The 13,618-nt window shown below is 32.6% G+C and overlaps 1 protein-coding gene and 1 long non-coding RNA gene across 5 annotated transcripts in view; both read right to left on the bottom strand.

Moving 5' to 3' along the window:
• The window catches only part of irak4 (interleukin-1 receptor-associated kinase 4), a 67,115-nt gene extending 55,793 nt beyond the window's left edge, over positions 1–11,322 (bottom strand). For 2 of the 4 annotated variants that reach the window (XM_059535853.1, XM_059535854.1), the window contains exons 1-3: positions 10,880–11,322; positions 10,082–10,254; positions 9,188–9,364 (exon numbers count right to left, since the gene is read on the bottom strand). In XM_059535853.1, coding sequence (XP_059391836.1) covers positions 9,188–9,364; positions 10,082–10,254; positions 10,880–11,037 — 508 coding nt within the window. In that variant the 5' untranslated portion in view covers positions 11,038–11,322. The remainder of the gene's footprint in view (positions 1–9,187; positions 9,365–10,081; positions 10,255–10,879) is intronic. The other 2 variants (XM_059535855.1, XM_059535856.1) reach the window with 1 other exon arrangement.
• A 1,643-nt stretch (positions 11,323–12,965) lies between these two features.
• On the bottom strand, positions 12,966–13,335 carry LOC132125411 (uncharacterized). Its single transcript, XR_009426909.1, has 2 exons — positions 13,235–13,335; positions 12,966–13,094 (listed from the first exon to the last, which is right to left on the bottom strand). It is a non-coding gene; the product is annotated as an uncharacterized LOC132125411 (long non-coding RNA).
• Positions 13,336–13,618: the final 283 nt, after the last annotated feature.

The following is a 13,618-nucleotide window of genomic DNA, read 5'->3' as shown; positions in this document are numbered from 1 at the left end:
TGAGATATAAACTCAGAATTGTGAGATATAAAGTCAGAATTGCGAGATATAAAGTCAGAATTATGACTTATAAAGTCAGAATTGCGAGACAAAGTCAGAATTGCGAGATATAAACTCAGAATTATGACTTATAAAGTCAGAATTGCGAGATATAAACTCAGAATTATGACATATAAAGTCAGAATTATGACATATAAAGTCAGAATTGTGAGACAAAGTCAGAATTGCGAGATATAAACTAAGAATTGTGGGATATAAACTAAGAATTGCGAGATATAAAGTCAGAAGTGCGAGATATAAACTCAGGATTGTGAGATATAAACCCAGAATTGTGAGATATAAAGTCAGAATTGCAAAATATAAAGTCAGAATTATGACTTATAAAGTCAGAATTGCGAGACAAAGTCAGAAATGCGAGATATAAACTCAAAATTGCAAGATATAAAGTTAGAATTGCGAGATATAAACTCAGAATTGTGAGATATAAAGTCTGAATTGCGAGATATGAAGTCAGAATTATGACTTATAAAGTCAGAATTGCGAGACAAAGTCAGAATTGCGAGATATAAACTCAGAATTGTGAGATATAAAGTCAGAATTGCAAAATATAAAGTCAGAATTATGACTTATAAAGGCAGAATTGCGAGACAAAGTCAGAATTGTGAGATATAAACTCAGAATTATGACATATAAAGTCAGAATTATGACATATAAAGTCAGAATTGCGAGACAAAGTCAGAATTGCGAGATATAAACTCAGAATTATGACATATAAAGTCAGAATTATGACATATAAAGTCAGAATTGCGAGACAAAGTCAGAATTGCGAGATATAAACTCAAAATTATTACATATAAAGTCAGAATTGCGAGACAAAGTCAGAATTGCGAGATATAAACTCAGAATTATGACATATAAAGTCAGAATTGCGAGACAAAGTTAGAATTGCGAGATATAAACTAAGAATTGTGGGATATAAACTAAGAATTGCGAGATATAAAGTCAGAAGTGCGAGATATAAACTCAGAATTGTGAGATATAAAGTTAGAATTGTGAGATATAAACTCAGAATTGCGAGATATAAACTCAGAATTGCGAAATATAAACTCAGAATTGCGAGATATAAACTCAAAATTGCGAGATATAAAGTTAGAATTGCGAGATATAAACTCAGAATTGTGAGATATAAACTCAGAATTGTGAGATATAAAGTCAGAATTGTGAGATATAAACTCAGAATTGCGAGATATAAACTCAGAATTGTGAGATATAAACTCAGAATTGTGAGATATAGTCAGAATTGCAAAATATAAAGTCAGAATTATGACTTATAAAGTCAGAATTGCGAGACAAAGTCAGAATTGTGAGATATAAACTCAGAATTGTGAGATATAAAGTTAGAATTGTGAGTTATAAACTCAGAATTGCGAGATATAAACTCAGAATTGCGAGATATAAACTCAGAATTGCGAGATATAAACTCAAAATTGCGAGATATAAAGTTAGAATTGCGAGATATAAACTCAGAATTGTGAGATATAAACTCAGAATTGTGAGATATAAAGTCAGAATTGTGAGATATAAACTCAGAATTGCGAGATATAAACTCAGAATTGTGAGATATAAAGTCAGAATTGCGAGATATAAAGTCAGAATTATGACTTATAAAGTCAGAATTGCGAGACAAAGTCAGAATTGCGAGATATAAACTCAGAATTGCGAGATATAAAGTTAGAATTGCGAGATATAAACTCAGAACTGCGAGATATAAAGTTAGAATTGCGAGATATAAACTCAGAATTGCGAGATATAAAGTTAGATTTGCGAGATATAAACTCAGAATTGTGAGATATAAACTCAGAATTGTGAGATATAAAGTCAGAATTGCGAGATATAAAGTCAGAATTGCGAGATATAAACTCAGAATTGTGAGATATAAACTCAGAATTGTGAGATATAAAGTCAGAATTGCGAGATATAAAGTCAGAATTGTGAGATATAAAGTCAGAATTGCGAGATATAAACTCAGAATTGTGAGATATAAATTCAGAATTGTGAGATATAAAGTCAGAATTGCGAGATATAAAGTCAGAATTATGACTTATAAAGTCAGAATTGCGAGACAAAGTCAGAATTGCGAGATATAAACTCAGAATTGTGAGATATAAAGTTAGAATTGTGAGATATAAACTAAGAACTGCGAGATATAAAGTTAGAATTGCGAGATATAAACTCAGAATTGCGAGACATAAACTCAGAATTGCAAGATATAAACTCAGAATTGCGAGATATAAAGTTAGAATTGCGAGATATAAACTCAGAATTGCGAGATATAAACTCAGAATTGCGAGATATAAAGTTAGAATTGCGAGATATAAACTCAGAATTGTGAGATATAAACTAAGATTTGCGAGATATAAAGTTAGAATTGCAAGATATAAACTCAGAATTGCGAGATATAAACTCAGAATTGCGAGATATAAAGTAAGAATTGCGAGATATAAAGTTAGAATTGCGCGATATAAACTCAGAATTGTGAGATATAAACTCAGAATTGCGAGATATAAACTCAGAATTGTGAGATATAAATTCAGAATTGTGAGATATAAAGTCAGAATTGCGAGATATAAAGTTAGAATTGCGAGATATAAACTCAGAATTGCGAGATATAAACTCAGAATTGCGAGATATAAACTCAGAATTGCGAGATATAAAGTAAGAATTGCGAGATATAAAGTTAGAATTGCGCGATATAAACTCAGAATTGTGAGATATAAACTCAGAATTGCGAGATATAAACTCAGAATTGTGAGATATAAATTCAGAATTATGACTTATAAAGTCAGAATTGCGAGACAAAGTCAGAATTGCGAGATATAAACTCAGAATTGTGAGATATAAAGTTAGAATTGTGAGATATAAACTAAGAACTGCGAGATATAAAGTTAGAATTGCGAGATATAAACTCAGAATTGCGAGACATAAACTCAGAATTGCAAGATATAAACTCAGAATTGCGAGATATAAAGTTAGAATTGCGAGATATAAACTCAGAATTGCGAGATATAAACTCAGAATTGCGAGATATAAAGTTAGAATTGCGAGATATAAACTCAGAATTGTGAGATATAAACTAAGATTTGCGAGATATAAAGTTAGAATTGCGAGATATAAACTCAGAATTGCGAGATATAAACTCAGAATTGCGAGATATAAAGTTAGAATTGCGAGATATAAACTCAGAATTGTGAGATATAAACTAAGAATTGCGAGATATAAAGTTAGAATTGCGCGATATAAACTCAGAATTGTGAGATATAAACTCAGAATTGCGAGATATAAAGTCAGAATTGTGAGATATAAAGTCAGAATTATGACATATAAAGTCAGAATTATGACATATAAAGTCAGAATTGCGAGACAAAGTCAGAATTGCGCGATATAAAGTCAGAATTGTGAGATATAAACTCAGAATTGCGAGATATAAACTCAGAATTGTGAGATATAAAGTTAGATTTGCGAGATATAAACTCAGAATTGCGAGATATAAACTCAGAATTGTGAGATATAAACTCAGTATTGTGAGATATAAACTCAGAATTGTGAGATATAAACTCAGAATTGTGAGATATAAAGTCAGAATTGCGAGATATAAAGTCCGAATTATGACTTATAAAGTCAGAATTGCGAGACAAAGTCAGAATTGCGAGATATAAACTCAGAATTGTGAGATATAAAGTTAGAATTGTGAGATATAAACTAAGAACTCCGAGATATAAAGTTAGAATTGCGAGATATAATCTCAGAATTGCGAGATATAAACTCAGAATTGCAAGATATAAACTCAGAATTGCGAGATATAAAGTTAGAATTGCGAGATATAAACTCAGAATTGCGAGCTAAAAACTCAGAATTGCGAGATATAAAGTTAGAATTGCGAGATATAAACTCAGAGATGTGAGATATAAACTAAGAATTGCGAGATATAAAGTTAGAATTGCGAGATATAAACTCAGAATTGCGAGATATAAACTCAGAATTGCGAGATATAAAGTTAGAATTGCGAGATATAAACTCAGAATTGTGAGATATAAACTAAGAATTGCGAGATATAAAGTTAGAATTGCGCGATATAAACTCAGAATTGCGAGATATAAACTCAGAATTGCGAGATATAAAGTTAGATTTGCGAGATATAAACTCAGAATTGTGAGATATAAACTCAGAATTGTGAGATATAAAGTCAGAATTGCGAGATATAAAGTCAGAATTGCGAGATATAAACTCAGAATTGTGAGATATAAACTCAGAATTGTGAGATATAAAGTCAGAATTGCGAGATATAAAGTCAGAATTGTGAGATATAAACTCAGAATTGCGAGATATAAACTCAGAATTGTGAGATATAAACTCAGAATTGTGAGATATAAAGTCAGAATTGTGAGATATAAACTCAGAATTATGACATATAAAGTCAGAATTATGACATATAAAGTCAGAATTGTGAGACAAAGTCAGAATTGCGAGATATAAACTAAGAATTGTGGGATATAAACTAAGAATTGCGAGATATAAAGTCAGAAGTGCGAGATATAAACTCAGGATTGTGAGATATAAACCCAGAATTGTGAGATATAAAGTCAGAAATGCAAAATATAAAGTCAGAATTATGACTTATAAAGTCAGAATTGCGAGACAAAGTCAGAAATGCGAGATATAAACTCAAAATTGCAAGATATAAAGTCAGAATTGCGAGATATAAACTAAGAATTGTGGGATATAAACTAAGAATTGCGAGATATAAAGTCAGAAGTGCGAGATATAAACTCAGGATTGTGAGATATAAACCCAGAATTGTGAGATATAAAGTCAGAATTGCAAAATATAAAGTCAGAATTATGACTTATAAAGTCAGAATTGCGAGACAAAGTCAGAATTGCGAGATATAAACTCAGAATTATGACATATAAAGTCAGAATTATGACATATAAAGTCAGAATTGCGAGACAAAGTAAGAATTGCGAGATATAAACTCAGAATTATGACATATAAAGTCAGAATTATGACATATAAAGGCAGAATTGCGAGACAAAGTCAGAATTGCGAGATATAAACTCAAAATTATTACATATAAAGTCAGAATTGCGAGACAAAGTCAGAATTGCGAGATATAAACTCAGAATTATGACATATAAAGTCAGAATTGCGAGACAAAGTTAGAATTGCGAGATATAAACTAAGAATTGTGGGATATAAACTAAGAATTGCGAGATATAAAGTCAGAAGTGCGAGATATAAACTCAGAATTGTGAGATATAAAGTTAGAATTGTGAGATATAAACTCAGAATTGCGAGATATAAACTCAGAATTGCGAAATATAAACTCAGAATTGCGAGATATAAACTCAAAATTGCGAGATATAAAGTTAGAATTGCGAGATATAAACTCAGAATTGTGAGATATAAACTCAGAATTGTGAGATATAAAGTCAGAATTGTGAGATATAAACTCAGAATTGCGAGATATAAACTCAGAATTGTGAGATATAAACTCAGAATTGTGAGATATAGTCAGAATTGCAAAATATAAAGTCAGAATTATGACTTATAAAGTCAGAATTGCGAGACAAAGTCAGAATTGTGAGATATAAACTCAGAATTGTGAGATATAAAGTTAGAATTGTGAGTTATAAACTCAGAATTGCGAGATATAAACTCAGAATTGCGAGATATAAACTCAGAATTGCGAGATATAAACTCAAAATTGCGAGATATAAAGTTAGAATTGCGAGATATAAACTCAGAATTGTGAGATATAAACTCAGAATTGTGAGATATAAAGTCAGAATTGTGAGATATAAACTCAGAATTGCGAGATATAAACTCAGAATTGTGAGATATAAAGTCAGAATTGCGAGATATAAAGTCAGAATTATGACTTATAAAGTCAGAATTGCGAGACAAAGTCAGAATTGCGAGATATAAACTCAGAATTGCGAGATATAAAGTTAGAATTGCGAGATATAAACTCAGAACTGCGAGATATAAAGTTAGAATTGCGAGATATAAACTCAGAATTGCGAGATATAAAGTTAGATTTGCGAGATATAAACTCAGAATTGTGAGATATAAACTCAGAATTGTGAGATATAAAGTCAGAATTGCGAGATATAAAGTCAGAATTGTGAGATATAAACTCAGAATTGTGAGATATAAAGTCAGAATTGCGAGATATAAAGTAAGAATTGTGAGATATAAAGTCAGAATTGCGAGATATAAACTCAGAATTGTGAGATATAAATTCAGAATTGTGAGATATAAAGTCAGAATTGCGAGATATAAAGTCAGAATTATGACTTATAAAGTCAGAATTGCGAGACAAAGTCAGAATTGCGAGATATAAACTCAGAATTGTGAGATATAAAGTTAGAATTGTGAGATATAAACTAAGAACTGCGAGATATAAAGTTAGAATTGCGAGATATAAACTCAGAATTGCGAGACATAAACTCAGAATTGCAAGATATAAACTCAGAATTGCGAGATATAAAGTTAGAATTGCGAGATATAAACTCAGAATTGCGAGATATAAACTCAGAATTGCGAGATATAAAGTTAGAATTGCGAGATATAAACTCAGAATTGTGAGATATAAACTAAGATTTGCGAGATATAAAGTTAGAATTGCAAGATATAAACTCAGAATTGCGAGATATAAACTCAGAATTGCGAGATATAAAGTAAGAATTGCGAGATATAAAGTTAGAATTGCGCGATATAAACTCAGAATTGTGAGATATAAACTCAGAATTGCGAGATATAAACTCAGAATTGTGAGATATAAATTCAGAATTGTGAGATATAAAGTCAGAATTGCGAGATATAAAGTTAGAATTGCGAGATATAAACTCAGAATTGCGAGATATAAACTCAGAATTGCGAGATATAAACTCAGAATTGCGAGATATAAAGTAAGAATTACGAGATATAAAGTTAGAATTGCGAGATATAAACTCAGAATTGCGAGATATAAACTCAGAATTGCGAGATATAAACTCAGAATTGCGAGATATAAAGTAAGAATTACGAGATATAAAGTTAGAATTGCGCGATATAAACTCAGAATTGTGAGATATAAACTCAGAATTGCGAGATATAAACTCAGAATTGTGAGATATAAATTCAGAATTATGACTTATAGGCCTGGTTTCATAGACAGGGCTTAGCCTAAACCAGGATTAGGCCATAGTTCAATTAGGACATTTAAGTAATTTTTATAAACATCCCTTAGAAAAAAACATTACTGGTGTGCATCTTGAGACAAAACAAAGGCATTGATATATTTTAAGATCAATCAGTACAAGTTTCTTTCATTTGAAACAACTCAGACTTGCCTTTTAGTCTAGGACTAGGCTTAAGTCTTGTCTGTGAAACCGGGGGATAAAGTCAGAATTGCGAGACAAAGTCAGAATTGCGAGATATAAACTCAGAATTGTGAGATATAAAGTTAGAATTGTGAGATATAAACTAAGAACTGCGAGATATAAAGTTAGAATTGCGAGATATAAACTCAGAATTGCGAGACATAAACTCAGAATTGCAAGATATAAACTCAGAATTGCGAGATATAAAGTTAGAATTGCGAGATATAAACTCAGAATTGCGAGATATAAACTCAGAATTGCGAGATATAAAGTTAGAATTGCGAGATATAAACTCAGAATTGTGAGATATAAACTAAGATTTGCGAGATATAAAGTTAGAATTGCGAGATATAAACTCAGAATTGCGAGATATAAACTCAGAATTGCGAGATATAAAGTTAGAATTGCGAGATATAAACTCAGAATTGTGAGATATAAACTAAGAATTGCGAGATATAAAGTTAGAATTGCGCGATATAAACTCAGAATTGTGAGATATAAACTCAGAATTGCGAGATATAAAGTCAGAATTGTGAGATATAAAGTCAGAATTATGACATATAAAGTCAGAATTATGACATATAAAGTCAGAATTATGACATATAAAGTCAGAATTGCGAGACAAAGTCAGAATTGCGCGATATAAAGTCAGAATTGTGAGATATAAACTCAGAATTGCGAGATATAAACTCAGAATTGTGAGATATAAACTCAGAATTGTGAGATATAAAGTCAGAATTGCGAGATATAAAGTCAGAATTATGACTTATAAAATCAGAATTGCGAGACAAAGTCAGAATTGCGAGATATAAACTCAGAATTGTGAGATATAAAGTTAGAATTGTGAGATATAAACTAAGAACTGCGAGATATAAAGTTAGAATTGCGAGATATAAACTCAGAATTGCGAGATATAAACTCAGAATTGCGAGATATAAACTCAGAATTGCGAGATATAAAGTTAGAATTGCGAGATATAAAGTTAGAATTGCGAGATATAAACTCAGAATTGTGAGATATAAACTAAGAATTGCGAGATATAAAGTTAGAATTGCGAGATATAAACTCAGAATTGCGAGATATAAACTCAGAATTGCGAGATATAAAGTTAGAATTGCGAGATATAAACTCAGAATTGTGAGATATAAACTAAGAATTGCGAGATATAAAGTTAGAATTGCGAGATATAAACTCAGAATTGTGAGATATAAACTCAGAATTGCGAGATATAAAGTCAGAATTGTGAGATATAAAGTCAGAATTATGACATATAAAGTCAGAATTATGACATATAAAGTCAGAATTGCGAGACAAAGTCAGAATTGCGAGATATAAACTCAGAATTGTGAGATATAAAGTCAGAATTATGACATATAAAGTCAGAATTGCGAGACAAAGTCAGAATTGCGAGATATAAACTCAGAATTGTGAGATATAAACTCAGTATTGCGAGATATAAAGTTAGAATTGCGAGATATAAATTCAGAATTGTGAGATATAAAGTCAGAATTGCGAGACAAAGTCAGATTTGTGAGATATAAACTAAGAATTGCGAGATATAAAGTTAGAATTGCGAGATATAAAGTTAGAATTGCGAGATATAAAGTTAGAATTGCGAAATATAAACTCGTTTTTTTTCAGTGGCACAAACATGCTTTGATACTATAGTGTCCTTCACCCGTAAGTAAAAAGATACCAGAAATGATATCTGGTGTGTGAATAATGGTTGGTTTGAGTGTGTGTGCCAGGTGACAGAAGCAGACCTTCAGTGTCGCTCCAGGTGTTCTCCTCCGGCACGCTGCTGCTGTCCGGCTCCATCACCGCGGCTTTGCTGACAGGTTTGGTGACCTCAGGACGGATGCACGCCTGCAGACACGCCTCGGACGGACGCAACACTGCTTCACACTTCAGTGTGCTGACCGATGAGTTGGAGGAGCCTGCTGTCAAACATCAGCACCACACTGAGAACTACAGACCTTACTGAGATCATCCGATAAAGCAAACCAAATACAGTATGATTTATACAACACAAATAACAAACAACAGTAGTTGACCATTGTGCTGTACAGAAAGACAAGATAAATGTGACCCTGGACCACAAGACCAGCTATGAAGGTCAACTTTTTGAAATTGAGATTTATACATCATCTGAAGCTGAATAAGCTTTTTTTTATCGTTTGAAATATTTGTCTGAGATACAACTATTTGAAAATCTGGAATCTGAGGGAGCAAAAAAATCTAAATATGGAGAAAATCATCTTTAAAGTTGTTCAAATTAAGTTCTTAGCGATGCATATTACTAATCATAAATTAAGTTTTAGAAATTTACAAAAATCTTCATGGAACATGATGTTTACTTAATATCCTACTGATTTATAGCATAATAGAAAAATTTATAATTTTGACTGATACAATGTTTTGTTAGCTATTGCTGCAAATACTGTATACCAGAAGTGCTACTTCTGAATGCTTTTGTGCTGCAGGGTCACATATATCTAAAAAAAGAAACAGAAAAAATATAAAAACCGCAAAGTAATGATAACTTTGATTTAAATTCAGACTCTATGGAAATTAGTCATATAGATAGAGGGAGACTACTCCACAATTTCTGACCAGCAATAGAACAAATGAAGACAAGTGAAGCTGAGCTGGAGTACCAGCAGAGGCGGGGCATGGGCTGTGATCAGGCAGCAGGACGCTGACGGCGGCGAGCAGCTGGTGACGGAGCAGAATCTCCACCAGATCTCCAACACTGCAGTCTGTGGTTCCCCAGTCGAACAGCAGCTCCATCGTGGGACTCTTTCCCTGCAGAACCACCGCTTCAAACCTCCTGAAAACACACAGAAGACAGTCAGCACACACCTAGCAACCACACAGAACACCCTGGCAACCGCACTAACAAAATACATCAATCACATTTTCAAACTGCTACAACTGAAGTTGAAATATTTTTTTTATTAGTATATATTTTATAATTTATTATAAATATTATATATTATATAAAATACTTTTGTCAGTGATACATTATTAACATTATTTTATATTTTCTTTATTACACACACACACACACACACACAACTGCATTTATGATTTTTGATAAATCAACAATAAAATAAAAAGCAATGACAAAAACTTATACTAAACTAAAATAAAAAAAGAATATTAAGATTAATTTAATTCAAATTATTTATAAACAACATAATGGTATATAGCCAAATAATACCATATAAATACTGATAAAATAACAGAAAAATCAATACAGCGATAGAATGATAGAACGAACTGAACTAATTGATCTAATTTGGTAACTGGAATAATAATTCAATAATTATAATAACTATGATAATAATAAATAATTATTATTCAAAAAACATTTTGTTTATAAATAAGATATTACATAAGATATTACATTAAAATATTAAATTGAAATGATTGTGAGTGTATCTGGTTATCACCGGATGTGCTGCTGCGAGTAGCGCGGTTCTCCGGAGGCTCCGCGGATGTCCGTCGCGACGCTCCTCCAGGTCTGCTGCGGGTCCAGCAGGTCTGACAGGGCTCTCAGCGCGGAGAACCGGAGCTTCCGGACCGGGGTGTCCCGCGTCACGTCACACATGATCCGTTATCAGCGGCTGTCCTTCACTAATCACGCTCAGATCTCCCGAGGATGCACCTCTTCGACAGATTGAGAAACTTCCTCACTCAGTCTGTTGTCATTTCCCCTTCCTACAACATCCGCTTTAAGATCAACCTAAATGGTGTTACAGCGTAGAAAAGTTTATATAGGGATATCTACGCAAGCACCAGGCGTCAAAGTCAGTATTATACATTAAAAGTTCGTTTTTACTATAGAGATAGAATACAGTCGGCTACAAGTCGTGGAAAGTTGTTATTCCTGCAGAGGGCGCTGAACGCGATGTCTCACAGCCGACTGTGATTGGTTCTGCCTGACCTGCGCTGAGAAAAGTAACAGTTGTAACATGAAAACGCACGTTTCGTCCTGATTTTATTTCTCAACAATATTTTATTTTAATTTTAGTTTTCTTCACCTTAACAAATATATATCTTTAATATATGTTGAACGTTATTGTTATAATTATTTTTTTTAATAACTCGAACGCACTCACAGTAATGATTGACAAGCAACGTCACCAATCAGCATTTAATATATAGTTGACGTCTAAAGACGGGTAAATGTGAATCAACCGAAATCCCAGTAAAAAAAAAAAAAAAAAATTATATATATATATATATAAGTAAATACATGTAGATTTTGTGTTCAGTATGTCAGCCAATCAAAAAGTATTAATTGTATTTTATTAAATGTCCGTAACTCGAAATATTTGTGGAATTTAATATCGAAGAATTGCTTGTCAAAATAAAATCGACGAATCACAGTCCGCTACGAGTATTTAATATGATAATCATTGTCATTTTTATAATTGTAATTATTCATACTTTGACTTTTTTCATTTTACTTTACTTTTTAAAAATACATTTTTATTTGACAATTATTAGTAGCTTATTATTATGTTATTATTATTAATGTTCTCTTTTTTTATTTGTATATGATTTATAAATCATTGAATGTAAAAGAATTAAACCATTTTAGTCTTTTTATACAGTGTATGATTCTAGTGAAGCTGTTGCAGTGTATATAGCCTGCTGGACCGCTAGGTGGCGCTAATGAATTGAGTTTCCTGCTTTAAGTCTTTTAAAATTAGAAAACTTATGTACAAAAAAATGTGCATTTACTGGTTCAGCTGGGCTTGAGCCCGTTTACCTTTAATTTTAGGATTTTCGAATAATTTTAAACAGAAATATTAAGGTGTAAACTGAAGTTGTAGTACTTTTGGTGACTGATTATTTTTAGTAGACTGTTTTTTTTTTTTTTTTTGTTTTTTTATAGGCTTTTTACTATGCAGATTGTCAAAGCAGCTTTACAGTGTAAGTACCAGTATAAGTACAGGCTTTGTTTATAACATTTCAAGTGCAAATTGATTCTGAAAATAAATATGCCTGTAATATAATTAAAATAAAAAATATATTGCAATAAATCAAGCAAATGCCAAGAAATTTTAACAAATGCTGTTACACTTTTGGACTTAAAGAGAGTTGCATGAATTTAATGAAGATTGCATTATTAATTCTCAGAATTATCTCTTCTTCTTCTCTCTGACAGATGCACACAGGGGTTATACATGCAGGATATTCTCTCGTTCTCTCTGTGGTCTTCAGACTGGATGCCAAAAACGCACCGTATTCACTGAGAACCCCAGAAAACAGGATGCACCCTGAATCGTGACCTGCTTTGAGTGTCACAGATGATTACGTTAATGATTCAGGCGTACACAAGCTGGAGTGTTTGCTTCAACACGGAGACATCCGTGCTGGCCCATTTACTCCGGACACCTGGCTTTAGCGTATTAGAGGATGTTTAATACACATCTGTCACTCTGTGTTATCTAGTTGTAATGTACACACCACTCCAGGGGCTTTCGGCTCGTTTATATCTTTAAACAAATAATTACACGAACGCATCTGTGCAGAAAAGTAACTGGATTAATCATGTTTGTAGTGTGATAGAAAGCGCGCCGATGGCATGTTGGACAGAGACGGGCTCCAGGTGCATCTGTGATGTCATTTCCTGTCTGGAAAAGTGAAGTCAAACACCTGGGATGGATTTGTGAATGCTTTTAGGCATCTTATGGTAAAAAAAAATAGCCACCAGTCACTAGAATACCATGGTAAATGTGCTGACTTTTAATTGTATAGACTTAATGAACTGTTTAACTTTGATGTCGTTTCCCCACCTGTGTATAGAGGGCAGCAGTGAGCTTCAGAGAAATAGACTTAAAGCTGGGGTGTCAAAATCAGTTTCTGGAGGGCAAGAGCCCTGCAGAGTTTTGTTCCAACCCTGCTTCAACACACATACCATGTAGCTTTCAAATAAGCCTGAATGACTTGATTAGTTGGATCAGGTGTGTTTAAATAGGGTTGAATCTAAACTCTGCAGTGCTCCAGCTCTCCAGGACTTATATTTTCTGAACATATGAGTGCCATTGTCTGCCTGAGCAGAATTCACCATCTTGATTGTAGGGTGTTGTTGGGTGGGTGGAAGTTTTGTTTTCACTTTTTAGGACACCACTATGCAGTTTCTAGATTATTTGGGGTGTTTGCCAGGACATTTCAAAGGC

This window comes from Carassius carassius, chromosome 43 (genome assembly GCF_963082965.1).
Source record: "Carassius carassius chromosome 43, fCarCar2.1, whole genome shotgun sequence".
NCBI classification, from domain to species: domain Eukaryota; kingdom Metazoa; phylum Chordata; class Actinopteri; order Cypriniformes; family Cyprinidae; genus Carassius; species Carassius carassius.
Note: the sequence above shows the minus strand (reverse complement) of the source record. Positions and strands in the feature narration are given on the sequence as shown.